This window comes from Panthera onca, chromosome B3, assembly GCF_046562875.1.
Source record: "Panthera onca isolate mPanOnc1 chromosome B3, mPanOnc1 haplotype 2, whole genome shotgun sequence".
NCBI classification, from domain to species: Eukaryota; Metazoa; Chordata; class Mammalia; order Carnivora; family Felidae; genus Panthera; species Panthera onca.
The window spans coordinates 49,760,066-49,775,929 of NC_138344.1; the positions used below are offsets into that span (position 1 = coordinate 49,760,066).

General features: G+C 37.5%; 1 protein-coding gene across 3 annotated transcripts in view; it reads right to left on the reverse strand.

Moving 5' to 3' along the window:
• The window catches only part of UNC13C (unc-13 homolog C), a 612,857-nt gene that overhangs the window by 64,471 nt on the left and 532,522 nt on the right, over window positions 1–15,864 (reverse strand). For all 3 annotated transcript variants that reach the window (XM_060618476.3, XM_060618475.3, XM_060618477.3), the window contains one exon: window positions 11,780–11,860. In XM_060618476.3, coding sequence (XP_060474459.1) covers window positions 11,780–11,860 — 81 coding nt within the window. The remainder of the gene's footprint in view (window positions 1–11,779; window positions 11,861–15,864) is intronic.

Genomic DNA, 15,864 nt, shown 5'->3' on the forward strand with positions numbered 1-15,864 from the left:
TGAGTCCAGAATTATTTCAGGTGCCTTGATGGATCAAAAATTGTGATCGTTCCTTATTTCAGGAAATATGATATTTAAGGTAGAAAATATTAAATGGATGTATTGAGAAGGGAAGGTTCAGCTTGGATTTGACTATTTCCTCAGAGCAGTGGAGGGGTGCTCTCTGGAGTTGTATTTATATAATGAAGCAAAGAGCCATCATATGAAACAACTCACCCTCAATGTAAAGAGCAGTTGGATAAATGGAACCAAGAATAGGCAAGCTCTCTGGGAATGTAGGGAACACATTCTGCTTCTCGGACTTTTTCAGACAAGCCTCATAGTTACCAAACCTGAGCACAAGTGCCAGGAGATTATGATAAAAAGAAAAGCAAGGAGTACCATCTGAAATGATGTTTTGTCACCTCTTGGGACTATTGAGAGTTATCAGGAAAAATTGTGAAAGACTTTGAACTGGACAAAAAGATCAGTAGGTGTTCTACCTCGTGTACCCATCGGGTTATCTATGCTTTTCATTGTCTTTGAGCTATTTAAAACTCTGTAAATGATAGAAAATGGATAATCATGTAAATGACTCTTGTCCATCGAAATGCAAATTAATTATTTCTGGTGGGATGCAACTGATTATTGTTCTGTGAATAGACCCTCTTAGCCTCTATTTGTAAATTGATTCCAGCCTTCCTTATTGCTCATCCTGTGGTTCTTGGAATTCTCCTATAAGCTAGTTGTAAGATCTGACTGGTTCCCCCATTAATGATAAGTCAAATAACATGTTTGACAAGTTTTATTTATTTATCTATTTATTTATTTATTGTGCGTGAATGTCCCAATTTTTTTTTTAATTTTATTTATTTTGGGAGAAAGAGGTAGCGAGAGTCGGGGAGGGGCAGTGAGAGGGGGAGAGAGTGAATCTCAAGCAGGCTCCACACTGACAGCATAGAGCCAGACACAGGGCTCAAATTCACAAAACTGAGATCATGACCTGAGCTGAAACCAAGAGTCTGATGCTTAACTGACTGAGCCACCCAGGTGCCCCCACAATCCTCTGTTTTAAAAACTTCTTTGTGTATAGAAGGCAGTGTGGTGACAGCATTCACAAGGGTGGCCATAGTTTTCACACTGACAGTTTGTGAAGACAGAACTATGGGCTCGCACTGACAGTATCGGTGGTGTTTGCCTTCCTGCCTGCTCTCTCTGCTTCTATCCCTTAAATACTTATTAAAGTTGTATCATAAACCAGACCTTGTGCTGAACGCCAAGGATAGAAAGCAGTAGAGGTACAGAAGTTGTTCTTAAAGGGATGATAGTTTAGTTGGAAATGTAACCAAACTGTCAATGAATGACTCCTATAATGTTACAGATGTAAGAAAAATAATTTGAAAATACAGATAGTGGAGGTAGCAATCATTTCCATTGGGGAAGGAGTCAGGAAAGGTTTCCAAAGAGGTGACATCTTTGGTGTTTGTCAGTCTTTTAGCACTGCCATTTGTATATTCAACAGCAACTAGATCATTCATTACGGTGGAGGAGAGAAAAAGGACACTCCCATTTATTTTAGATAACCAAGGGAAACCATGGCAATCCCAGTATTACTTAAGAGGAAATGAAATAATAGTTCTCATAATACAGTTCCTTGGTATCATTTAAAATACACTGGTTGCTACTGTTAATCTGTTCTCATCCTTAAACTTGTGCTGCCTGCGAGCCACATGTTGCCTCTAGGCAGTAGAGGGCCTGGAGAACTTGAGATGACATTGTACCCTTAAAGATTCACAATGCTCATCAACATGTGAAAGGCTCTGAGACCCACTGTGGTAAGGAAATCTGCTTGACCTTTCATTAACATACCTGCCTTTTAAAATTATTTGGCTTTAGGACACCTATCACACAGGGCATCTATTAATACTCATGAGGACTGATATGTGCCATGGGATATGATTTAGGGAACCTTAGGAGAGAATCAGGTGACTAGACTTCATAGAATGCAAGATATTTCTAAGGGTCTAGAAGGCTTCATAGAAGAAGGGAAGTCTGAAGAGTTAGGCTCTGAAGGCATAGATTGTGTATTTGTTCTTTTTCTTTTTTAATGTTTATTTTTGAGAGAGAGGGAGTATGCACATGCAAGTTGGGGAGAAGCAAGAGAGGGAGAAAGAGAGAGAAACCCAAGCAGACTCTGGAATGTCAGCACAGAGCCCATGCAGGGCTCGAACTCACCAACCATGAGATCATGGACCTGAGTCAATATCACAGATTGCACACTTGACTGACTGAGCCACTCAGGCTCCCCTACTGTGTCCTTTTTCTTGGCCCCCTCATAATTGTATAGGAAGACATGTTTTTAGCATGAATACATTATCTTGTAGGCCTCTGGGACATGGGGAACTAACCATGAAACGAAAACATAAACAAGGAATGAGTTTGTTCCTGCCTAAGGGTCCCCTAGAGTTTTTGGTTATGATACTGAACTGACTTGACTTCTCCTTTGTAGACATAGGGTATTATGAGTCATTCTTTTAAAGGCTCTAACAGGATTGTAAGGAAACAGTACAAGGTGTGTAAGGGCAGAAATGATGCTTTTGTCTTTTGAGTGCATGGTATAATAAGAGATGTTGCAAGACAAACCCTGGACAGAAGGTAGCAATTTTAGGAGAAAAAACAAGTTGCTTCTATTCAGTGAGTACAGATAAATAACACATGCCACAGGCTCCTAACTCAAAGGGCAGAGGAAATGATTTTTATGGTTATGCAAATGCAAACTCAATGAAAATACTACTTTATAGAAGCCTTTCACAGAGTGTTCAGAACCTGGGTGACTGCTCCTGAGAACATGGGTCTGTTTATCTCACTGGCACAGATAATAAGAAAGGGAGCTGCAATTATTGCATACACCTTGGCATCTGGAGATTTCACATTCAGTTTGACTCTGTGAGAGCTCCTGGAAGAAGCAGGAAAAGTAGAGTTTGGGTTTTGCTGAGGCTTGGGTTTGAAGGATATAAAAATGAGGCTGATGTGTGGGAGTGAATGTCTTAGTTATTTTTTATTTATTTATTTATTTATTTTTATTTTATTTTTTAATATATGAAATTTACTGTCAAATGTCTTAGTTATTAAACAAACTCCACTATCCACAGCTCAGTGCAGCTTAGTTGACCTCCCTTCATTATAGTAAGCATTTTTTGGGGGGTGGGGGGTGGGATTATATGCTAGAGAAGAATTTGTGTATATGGGGTTTTAAAGCCTGCTAGATGTTTCCCTTATGCATGTAAAAAGTGGATTTTTCTCCATTGGTTCTAAACAAAGAAAAAATGGGGACTCAGCTTCATGTTGTTTCTCTGCAACCAGTGGTATAAACGAAGAACCTCCAGCTTAATCTATTCAGACGTTTACTTAGAATAATATGAATTCGCAGAAAATAATTGGCAAAAGTAAGTTGGGACAGGTTATTTTCTCCTCCTTCAAGAAAGGGATTTTTAATTAGAGAGCTGAGGACAGATGGCTATTCACAGTTGTGAAGGATAAGGATGTCAGCTGGATGTCATTCTCTCTACCCTTGGCCCTGTCCTGGCTGATATTTTCACCATGGACTTGGACAAAAGCAGAAAGCATGCTTTTAAAATGTACAGTTCAGCCAGGCTTGATGTTATTGCTTCAAATGACAGGAAGTGGTTTCAGAAAGGTCTTGGCAGCCTGGAATCGTGGTTCAACATTTACAGGATGGGCTGAAAAAAAATAAAAAAGGAAAAGACCTATATTTATAATAAAAAGTTTACTGCAAAGTATGGAATGGGGGTGATCTGGCTTTAATACCAGTAAAATTTCAGACGAGATTGGGTGTGTTCAGGGTGGTATGGCTGTAGACAATACCAGTAAAATTTTAAAAGCCATAAAGCTTTATTTTCTTTCAGGTTTAACATGATTTAATAAGTGATGGGGCAGCTATCAAAGATAATGAATTCTGATCATGCATTAATATAGATAGACCGATCAAGACAAAGGCTGTGATAGAGCAACAGCATTCTCTGCTTATTAGAACATATTTGAAATATTGGGGTCATTATAAATTTATCCCTAGGCCTCATCATTTATAAGAAATATGAAAAAGTGGAGGGCATCCAAAGGTGGTAGACTGCCAGAATTTTGTAAGGTCCAGAAGGCATGTCATTTAATAAATGGCTGTTGAGGGGCGCCTGGGTGGCTCAGTCGGTTAAGCGTCCGACTTCAGCTCAGGTCATGATCTCGCGGTCCGTGAGTTCAAGCCCCGCGTCAGGCTCTGTGCTGACAGCTCAGAGCCTGGAGCCTGTTTTGGATTCTGTGTCTCCCTCTATCTGATTCTCCCCCGTTCATGCTCTGTCTCTCTCTGTCTCAAAAATAAATAAACGTTAAAAAAAATTAAAAAAAAATAAATGGCTGTTGATAAATCGGGGAGACATGACAGTTTCCTTCAGTGTATGAGAGGCTATCAAATGGAAAAGGAAGTAGAAATAAGGACAGAAGGACCAATGTAGAGCTAAAAGTACTAAACAGTTATTGGCTTGATAACTTTTTAATAATAAGTGTATCTTAAAAATTGAAGCTGCTACCTGTGAGTGAGGTCCCATCACTGGCCATTAAGTGGTGGCCATTTGACTATGAGCCAACAACATTGTAGATGACATCTATATGAGTAGGGAAGGAGATGTTGGATTCTGTTTCTATTCTGAGATTTTAGGATCTTTTCCACCTCTTTGACTCTCTGCTTTTTACTTTAAAATGTGTGAGAAAATGTAAATTCATCATTTTTCCTCTTTGCAGTGTATTCCATGCATAGATTATGTAATCTCAGAGAGTATCATTTTTTCCTTTGTTGAATGGGAGCAGAAACATGCACCCTGCCTGACTGTGGTATTGTAGGGATGAAATGAATTTTTCAATCTGGAAGAGATTTGTGAACTGTGGAGTTCTTTTTACTTAGAAGAAGACATGCTTAATTAGCAGAATAACTCCTGAAACTTGAGCCTTGCTTTGTTTCCTAAGCACCAGCCCCTCATACCTGCATTTACTAGATATTTATTTCTATGCTCCTGCTACCATATCTAACTTCATTGTGGCAGTAGAAAAACAGCCCTCCTGCCTGATTTTTTTTTTCCCCAGTGGAACCATGCTTTCTCATCCTCTGGGCTGAGTCAACTGTTGCCAAGTTCCAGTGAGTCTCCCCTTCAAGTGTCAATCATATCCATCTTTCACTTCTACTCCTAAGGCTAGTACCCTATCGATAGCCATCATCATTTTATGCATTAAATAACTGTAAATGATCTCTGTGACTAAATCTTGAACTATTCCATGCATTTTGCACATTTCTGTAAGATTTCCATTGCTAAAATGCCATATCTAGAATGCCATATATTTATGAAATCATCAATGGCTCTTTTATAGAATACACTGAAGGTGCAGAAGCATCTCTGTTCTTTCAACGCAAACATTTCCTGAATCCTCATTTTACATGGCTTTACTATCCAAACCTCCAGTTATATCTAGACCAGTCCCATAGCATAGTTCAGTCACTGACAGCCAGTCCTCTGGTCTTGTGCCTTTCCATGATGAAGTCCCTTTCCTCTGATTATGTGCAAGTCATGAATCTTCCTTCAGGAAAAACTACTGTCTTTCCAATCCAGCCCGTGGACTCCCATCTGTCCTTCAAGATCCTCCTCCAGCTTTTCCTGATCCCCTGAGCTCACACTTGTTGCTCCCTCTTCTCAATCCTTACCACTTTTTAATCTGGGCCCCTCAATTGGCATCTGTATCATCTGTTACATATCTTACACTGTTTTTTCTTTTTTCTTTCTTTCTTTCTTTCTTTCTTTCATATTTTAATTTGCATCCAAGTTAGTTACCATATAGTGCAACAATGATTTCAGGAGTACATTCCTTAATGTCCCTTACCCATTTAGCCCATCCCCCTCCCACAACCCCTCCAGCAACCCTCTGTTTGTTCTCCATATTTAAGAGTCTCTTCTGTTTTGTCCCCCTCCCTGTTTTTATATTATTTTGCTTCCTTTCCCTTGTGTCATCTGTTCTGTGTCTTAAAGTCCTCATATTAGTGAAGTCATATATTTGTCTTTCTCTAATTTCACTTAGCATAGTACCCTCTAGTTCCACCCGCATAGTTACAAATGGCAAGATTTCATTCTTTTTGATTGCCGAGTAATACTCCATTGTATATATCCACATCTTCTTTATCCACTCATCCATCACTGGACATTTGGGCTCTTTCCATACTTTGGCTATTGTTGATAGTGCTGCTATAAACATTGCGGTGCATGTGTCCCTTCGAAACAGCACACCTGTATCCCTTGGATAAATACCTAGTAGTGCAATTGCTGTTTTCTTATCAGTTAACATGTATCATTATTTAATTTTTAATGTACTTGAAAAGAAACTCCTTGAAAAGAAAATGACAACAACAACAAAAAGCAGCACTGCTTCCCAGAGGGGAGTCTCAGGGAACACTCAAGAATCTTATGGGGTTTGTGCCCTTATAGAGAAAAGATGCTGAACATAGAAAACCATAAGGCCAGAGGGTAAAGCCATAAGGACTTGGACCATTGCTTGGAGCAGAGAGTCAGATTTAATACTTAGTTTCATTGAGAGAGAATGAAGGGCCTATTAAGGAAGGAGGAAAAAAAAAACAATTGTAGTAGAATATGTGAGATCTTGAGTAAAACAGCAGAAAGAGGCTCATCCAAAATAAACCAGTTTTCAGGTGATTTGATAGTCACATTTATAAGGAACTTTCTATATGGCAGGAGATATTTTAATTGTTTTCCATGTGATAACTCATTTAATTTGCTGACAATAATTTCTTCAGCCCTATTATTTTTCCCATTGGAGTGGACAGTGATTTACACACTGCAGTTTTTTCTCTCTTAATTACTTACTGTCCTGATACTCTGATCATAGCCAGTGATATAATTCCTCAGGTGGTTCCAAATATTTTATTTAAATTTGTATTTACATCCATATTCTGATATTTGCAAAGGCTTCCACCTTAATACAGTAATGGGATTTAGTAATTTAAGGGTGGGTGGGGAGGAAAACTATTATTCCATCTGAATGGAGATTGAAAGAGCTATGTGTAAATATCATTTTCTTATATTAAAGAAAAACCAGATAGATTTTGTTCTGTTTATAATATTCTTCATAAAACTACAAAACATAAAGCACTGAAGACCTGGTTGTTATTTCTGAGAAAAAAAATAGTACTGCTGAAATTAAATCAGGATAAATACTGTCTGTACCCTTAACAAGCCATTCCTTTTATAAGCCCAGTAAAAATTCTCAATTCCTCTAATTCATTAAATTTGTCATATAATTTGAAGATTTTTTATGATCTATTTTTACTGACTGATGGGAACATGCTAATGTTTCTTTACAAGTTTGCAGGAAGAATTTTCTTCCTGGTTTCATACACTATTTTGATAGCACTTACCCATTATCACATATTTTTGGAAAATCCATGCAGACAATTCATTTTGCAAACTCAGATATAATCTGCCTTTAACAACTAAGATTTATTTCTTTTTTAAGGAATTATTTGATAGATATTTTAGAAATTATTTTCTACCACAACTGGAGTCCTCGTGTATACATCAGATCAGAATATGCTACTCTTTCCCATTTACCTCGATGTAAGCATCAGCATTTTGGCTCCCATCCAGTGTTCCTCTTTTTTTCCCTACAGTACTCAACCAGTCATGATCTGTTCCTCTACACTGGACTATTTGAAGTTCTCAGACTGATTCACCCCTTCTCGCATTCCATTCAAGCTTTTCTCTAGGCCTGCAATGACTTTCCCCCTTGCTTTGCCCCATTTCAGCCTCTCAACCCCAAAGCTTCCCTCTCTTTCCCCTAGTGAGTCACAGAGAATATATTACCCTGTCTGCAGTCCCCAGCACTTTGTCCACACCTCTTATTTGATCAATTGTAGAGGCTGGTGTTCTTAAGTCTAGAGCAAGATCTCTCCTTGGTTTAGCCTCCTCCTTGCTTACCATATTTCCTACATACAAGTAAGCTCTCAAGTAATGATTTTTGAATTCCAATAGTCCAAACTAGGTAAGTGATTTTGTACTTCTCATGAGCAGCTGAATTTTAAATAATGCAAAAACTAAACTTATGATAAAAAAGATACAGAGAAGCAGCCACCAAAACTGCCTCATGAATAATGGATAGCAGGATAGTGTAGGACCTCAGTCAGGGTAACAGCCTCAGAGGCATAATATCATATGTCTTGCTATTTGTCTGAAATCCAAATGTTCAGAAATGGTGTTATCTCGGATTAAATATGTAATAAGTAAATTCCAAAGCTATATTTGAATAGATATTCACATTTAGTACAAATTCTCTCCTTTATATCCAAAAAAATTAACATTTCTAGAGGGCCCTAATTCACATGGTTATTATTTTTAGGGAAGTCTCTGTATTGTCCCTACATGATGTCAAACATATGCAACATACATTGTAGAGTGTCATGTTTGGGTACAAAGAACAAGTTGTTCCAGGGAAATCTGGAAGGTTGGACAAAAATAAAACCAGCCAGCTTATTTTCTGGGTTTTTGATTTTCAAATTTATCAGAAAATAACCTGAGGTTTGTTCAAGACAGGAATTTCCTTAAGTTCTTGGGATTCATGCTCAGGTCAAGAGTACCTATTGTTGAGAAAAAGGTCTGTTGTTTTTTTTTTTTTTGAAAGAAATCCACATTTCAGGGAAGTTCATAGCAGTCCTAAGTCTTCCTGACATAAGGGATTTTTGGAACTTATGCCACATTCTCTCCTTTTGACTCATAACTGAAACCTGTGACTGGTATGACGAAATAGTCCAGTTAAAATTTTAGTATTTAAAATTTATTATTTATTTTTTTGAGAGAGAGAGACAGAGCACAAGTGAGGGAGGCACAGAATCAGAGGCAGGCTTTGAGCTGTCAGCACAGAGCCTGACATGGGGCTCAAACTCACAAACTGCAAGATCATGACCTGAGATGAAGTCAGACTCTTAACCGGTTGAGCCATCCAGGCACCCCAAAGTTTTACTATTTAAGAGAGTTAATATTTTTAGAGGTTGAAAGATTTTAAATCATCTTTAGAAAATAATATAAATAATTGAAATCTGGTATTTTATCTAGAAATAACTAATTTCTCTAAAGAAATATTATCCATTTTGGCCTGTGGCATTTTACCAATACTCTGTTAACAGTTAGGGAAATAATGTGACACAGAAGCAAGGACAATGACATTAGAGGTAGGAGTCCTTTCTCAGCTCTGCCAATTACTAGCAGCTTTCTGGCCTTTGATGGTAACTTAAACCTGCTCAGCCTCCATTGTTTAATCTATAAGATGTGAATGATAACTCTTGACATACCTAACAGCCAGATGTTTTTAAAGATCAGGCGAGAAGATGTACATAAATGGAAGATATTTGAAAGAATGTAAACCACTATTTCAGTCTATAGTCTATAAACTCCATAGCATTTTCCTTCTTCATTTTTTATTTCCAGCTTATGTGCATAAACTGAGTTAAAGAAGGATCATGTCTTTGGGAGCCTTTGTGAGTTAGCCTGGGTAGCATCTGGTGCTTCTGCAGAAGAACATCTTTCTCATGAGGTCTCTGCTAGTATTACAGGGGTCCCTCTGCTGGGCTTCAAGCCGACCTTGAATCGCTAGCTATTAGAGCTGCAATTCTTTTAAGTAGTATTCCTCTTTTTCCTGAATTCCTTTGTAGTCAACAACAGAATTAGTGTTTGGTAGGATAATCAGTTGGGTAAAATCTCAGAATCAGACAAGATAACGGGAGTCCCAGCTTTGGCAAACTGACTACAGGGCCATAGAAATGAATGCCCAGGTACATGTGTTGGCAGATAGGCAGACTACAGACCAAAAGAGTCTCATAATAGGCCCAGTAGGTGTAGCATAGAGGCCTGACCTCAGGCTCTGAGGTTCAGGAGGATCAGGGTCAGACCTGAGTCCTAGAGAAACAAGATAATGACATGTACCCATTTACTACTGGATCTTGGACACCAGCTGGTGGAAGTGTCTGAGACTGAATTAAAAGATCATCCCAGATGACATGACAGGAAGATGGGGTAGTTGAACTGTCAAGATGTAGAACAAGGGAACTTGGCTGGAGATCAGGAATGTCCCAGACTTTGGGCATAACTAAGCCTGCAGGTAGAAATATTGGTGTTAGGGATAAGAGCCAGGTCTGAATGCTATTCTCTTTTCATAGCACATATTTTCCCTTCTCTCTCAAAGTCCTACAGTGACTTAATAAAACCCATGAAGGGCTGTATTCAGTTTCTAAAAATCTTACTTTTTTCCCCGTGTTCATGGTTCACTTCAAAGTTCTTATTATTTTCTACTAGCATTTCCTAATTTGTAGGAACTAATGGCTATTAGTTCTGCTCTAACTCCAAAGGTCAGTCATTTCTTATTCATTTGTTGAAAATATTATTTATTTATTTAAAATGTTTTTTGTTTATTTTTGAGAGAGACAGAGGATCTGAAGCTGGCTTTGCACTGACAACATTGAGCCCAATGTGGGGCTTGAGCTGAGGAACCGCGAGATCATGACCTGAGCCCAGGTTGGACGCTCAACCGATTAACCCACCCAGGTGCTCTGAAAATAATTTTTTAAAAACAGATGTTTTTGCTATTTTCTCTGTTTTTTTCATGTTTTCCATTTTTTCCCCTCAAAATGACTGTGCAAAATTTCCATACTTCCAGGTAACTCTCTAGCTGCAGCTTTAGAAACTCCATTGCTGTACTCTCACTGCCTAAATTCATACCCTCCAGTTTCCACCAGGTGTCACAAAATTCTCACCTCACAACTTTTATTTTGCAGTTTTTGACATTGAAGCAGGAAAAGATGGCATCTTATTAAATGCTGAAACTGCAAAATAAAAGCTGTGAGTTAACAGTTTTGTTAAGGTGCCCAATTGTTGCACAAGTCTCTTTTAATGAATTCCATAGTAATGTCTGTTTCTATCCTGTGAGACTATTCTGTGCTCTGAAAAGAGTTCATTGTAGCTAACAGTTTTTGCTACACTGGTCACACATGCTGCACGATAATAGATGCTTTCCCCCGGTGAAGCATGGCGACAATGGACAGGGTTTAAATTTAGACAATAAATTTTCACTCTTCGATAAGCTTTCACATATAAATATAAAATGCATGTATATAAATATGAAATATATGTACATAAACAGAAAAGGAATTATGTGGAGACAAAGAGCTTCTAAGTTACATTTTGAGGTCTGTCCATATTTAGCCCATACCACAGTAACTTTTGGTCAACCTTTGGCTATGAAAAATTGATGCACACAACACAATGCCTTTGGGTTTTCTGCAGAAAATTAAATTATTGCACTAAGACAGAGGAGAAGATTGATCTCTTAAAAGCCATTTCAACAAGCATAGAAAACATAAAAAGAAATTCTGTTAACCCCAAACCTCCTGAAGCGTCTATTTAATTGAACTTTGGTGGGGGGGTATATGTCTTTCTTTGCAAACACATGTTACAGCAAAAGTTTCACACACATTTTCAAAGGAAGCAAGTATAAGGACAGAGTAAGGTGGATACTGTGGAGACAGTATGTACTCAATCTGACACAGTGCGTATGGAAATATACCCATACAACTATCTTCTGTATCTATGGATGGCACAGCACTATAGATAGGCATGTGGGAAAACTTTCTCTGAGGGTAAACAGAGGACTCTGGATGCGGGATTCAGGAGTCCTGTAACCTTACCTTGATAGTAGCCAGGACCACCTCCATCACAGCACACTGTCTTGGTGTCAGACCCTTGGCATCCTCCCGAATCATGTGCTCCTAGAAAACAGGGTAATGATTACTTATAAATTAACCAGTTCATTCATTTAACAACTATTTTCAAACAAAATCTGCATAATGACCACAGGGACACATTTTAGATGATTATTTTGTCATATATCTAATCAATAGCTACTCTTAAAAAAAAAAAAAAAAGAAATACTGAACTTTGATCCATATGGGGCTTTACTTTTCACTTACAAGTTAATGTTAGGAAAAAAAAGAGAGACCCGGAAAAATGTGTCAAAGTTTTTTCAATGTCTGTCACACTGAGGAAGATTAGTCATGACCGCGAGTTAGAAGGTAATTTTGGCTTCTTTCAATCACTACTGTTAAAGTCTACTTTAAATATAATGCCCCCAATTTAGTATCTTTCTTGCATCCCCTTAATGCTTTGTCATTAGTAATGAAAGCCCCCAAGAGTTAACTGTATTTGGCTCTGCAGATTTTCAATATTTTAAAATATTTTTCAATATTTTAGAGCTGATTTCCATACTTACAATGGATATTCCTCATTGTTCACTATGGACTGTCTCAACCCATCATTCAAAGTTTTTAGGGAAATCATGGTATAAAGTTGAAGACAATAATACAAGAAATAGAAATCTAAGAGAAAAATGTTAAAAATTCCTCAAATTGCTAATATCCCCAGAGCAGCCACTATTCTAGCCAACAACATATCATATGCCAGTGCTATCCTAGTGATCGTGATATGCTGTTCAGTAAAAGAGTTTTGTCCTCCTGGAGCTTAAATTCTAACTTACCTAGGTGCCTCTATGCTAATTAAAGGAAAGGCCATGTGGACACAGCTCTGAGAATGAATGACTTAATGATCAGTCAGTGCCTTTTGTCAGTAGTAACAGGTGCCTCTTTTTCTACAGGGCACAGCTCTACAACAACACATATGGCTTGGCAAGTGGAGCATGGGCTCTATTAGAGCAGTTTATTTGCTCCCGCAGACAGGCACTTGTGTGCAATGCACAAATTGTGCAATCATGCCCAGCGACTCATCCTATTGTAGCCCTTTTCTTATTCTTTATTTGGTAGATACCATGACTTCCTGAAGATAATCTTGATCTACATCTTGTCTGCAGTCTTTCAGGGCCTATCTTGGCAATTATAACCTGTTAGGCATTCAGTATATTTTTGGTAGCTGAACTGTACTTTCAGCATATCTTGTAGGGTTCGATACACTTGAATGAAAGCATATTCTTTTGGGTAGTTTTGAAAAAATGATATAATGCTTCATGGACCTATCACATACAATTCTGTATCTTACTACATCTTTCTCTGATAGAGTTCTAAACTCAAACATATAAGTCTATTTAATATTTTAAAAATATGAGTATTAACTACCCATTGAGACTCAAACAGTAATGGGAAATGTTTACTAAATTATAGGGGGGAAATGCTTTAGAGTAAGTAAATATAAGTATTTCATATTAAATCTCTGGCTTCAACTCCTTCTATATTATAGAAAAAAATATATATTTTATAAGAAATAATTTTCTGGGATTTAAAAATAGTTCTTTCAAGTAAGGGAATCTGTGAAAAGGGCTGGCAATGAGTTATTGCCCAATGAGTTACTGCTTGCTTGCAGTAAGTAAACTTACAGTCTTTGATGTATTAATTGGTTTTAACATTGCATCACCTCTCCATGAAAATTTATGTTTTAAAAAAATTATGCCAGCCTGGGTGGCTCAGTCAGGTAAGGGTCCAACTTTGTCTCAGGTCATGATCTCAAGGTTTGTGAGTTCAAGCCCTGCATTGAGTTCTATGCTGACAGTACGGAGCCTCCTTTGGGTCCTCTGCCTCTCTCTGCTTCTCTTTAATGTTTAAAATAAACATTAAAAAACATGCCAAATAAATCTGATCCTATTAAACAGTAATAATTTGGGCATACATAATAAACATACATTATGAAGCTCCAGACCAGGAAGTAATATAGAATATGTCAAATGGCTGAATACTACTTTAATGGATTATTATTAAATCATAATCAAATGCAGAAAAACAATTTCCCTCCTTGTTTTATTTTCCTTGACCTTGTATTCTTTAAAATAAGTTGGTTACTTGTGTTTTTTGATTTAAATGTTTTAATGTTTATTTATTTTTTTGAGAGAAAGAGAGACAGAAGGCAAGCAACGGAGGGGTGGAGAGAGAGAGAGACAGAATCTGAAGCAGGCTCTGAGTTGTCAGCACAGAGCCCGATGCGGGGCTTAAACTCAACGAACTGAGAGATCATGACCTGAGCCAAAGTTGGATGCCTAACTGACTGAGCCACCCAGGCACCCAAGTTATTTGTTCATATTTCCATACAGGACTTCTGAATTTATCCAAATATGCTTTCAAACTAATATATGAAAAATGTAAAGACCCATTGTTTAAGATGAAAAAAAATGGAAGTGACATTTTAGTATAAAATAAGGGAAAATGACTTTGTAAAATTTGAAGTTCTTTATTCTGACAAAAATTTGAATTTTGCATAATATTTTAAAGGTCTTGTTCTATAATTCAAATAATAATGACCAAATAGATTAATAATCAACTTCAAAATTAAAAAAATCAAGGACCAATAATAGAAAAATATAATTTAGAACTACATTATTTTTCTATCACCTATGTATACAAGATTCTATTTTTAGTCCTTTGGATTATTTCAGTGCTGATGATATAATCCTTTTAGGACACCTTATTAAAATTTTGTTTTTAGTTTAGCATATTCTTGAAGAAGTTTGCAAGTTGCAAAGGGACCTAAAGTCCTAAAGTGTTATGTTTTTTGTGAACTCCGATTTCCCCCCACTAACAGCTCCCCTCTGGGGAGCTGTCTCTAGTCCACTAAAAGTTCATAAGATTTGAACAGCATGGATTAAACCCCCAGCTCAGGGGTTGGTCTGTGAGTTAAGCCAAATGGCCTATGTCATAGTGGTTGGCTTCATATCAGAGCCCATGATGTGCTGGTGGGATTTGCTGGAATTTCCCACATCAAATTGGGTGCTCTTCTCTACACAATTCAAGTTTGAATGATGCTATACGGCAGAGACAACCATCTTACCAATAGAAAGGTAGGTTTGTTATGCCCATATATCAAACAAGGAAAGAACATAGTTGAGAGATACTAACTGGGTTCTGTAACATCTTTGAGTTCCTAATCAAGCAGCGATGGAAAGCAGAGTTAGCTAGGACTATAAAATTTCATGTAGCAATAAATTCCTCCCTTGTTTACATTAGTCTGGCTTTCTAGCACTTGGAACTGAAAACAGTTCTGGCTGATATAACTTCTAACTCAGGAAACAGTAGCCGTGGGAGATAGAGTATGTTTCCTAGTATCACACAGATGCTAGAAGCAGGGCCAGGGCCATTTCTTTTGTAATGAGAAACAATGCTGTTTCACCTCCATGGCTTTATATAAGAAATTTCAACCCTGTATAAACCTATTTTTCAAAGAAGGGAATAGAAATCCCATGAAGAAAATAAGGGGGATAAAGCAAGGGAGCAAGATGTGCATGGCAGTAACTTCTACCTTTTACCTTTCCTCCAAACCATCAACGTAACTGAATACCTGTGGGAAGCAATTGTAGGTGACAATGCAGTATTTTAAGTGGATTATTAGCTTTTAATGTTACTTTCTGAGCAAGTATATACTTTAGGGTACTGAAATTATAGGACACCTACCTCATCTCAGTAAGTAATTATGCAGTCAAATAGATTATCCTTCTCCTGTGTTATATACACAAAACAATTCCAGCAATATCTAACTGAGCTGCCACCTTCTGTGAGTGGGAGGTGGCATAGTTTTTGCAATTACCATGCAAAGATAAGGTATGCATTATCTAATTTATCCTCGCAGTAATCCAAGTGTTAACTTTTTTTTTTTTTTTTTTTTTTGCACTTTACAAATGCCAAATCTGAAGAGTAAAAAGGTTAGATACTTTGGCCAATTTGGAAACAATTGAAGTAGAATTTGAACCAAGGAGTTTCGTATCTGGAACTCATCCCCATGA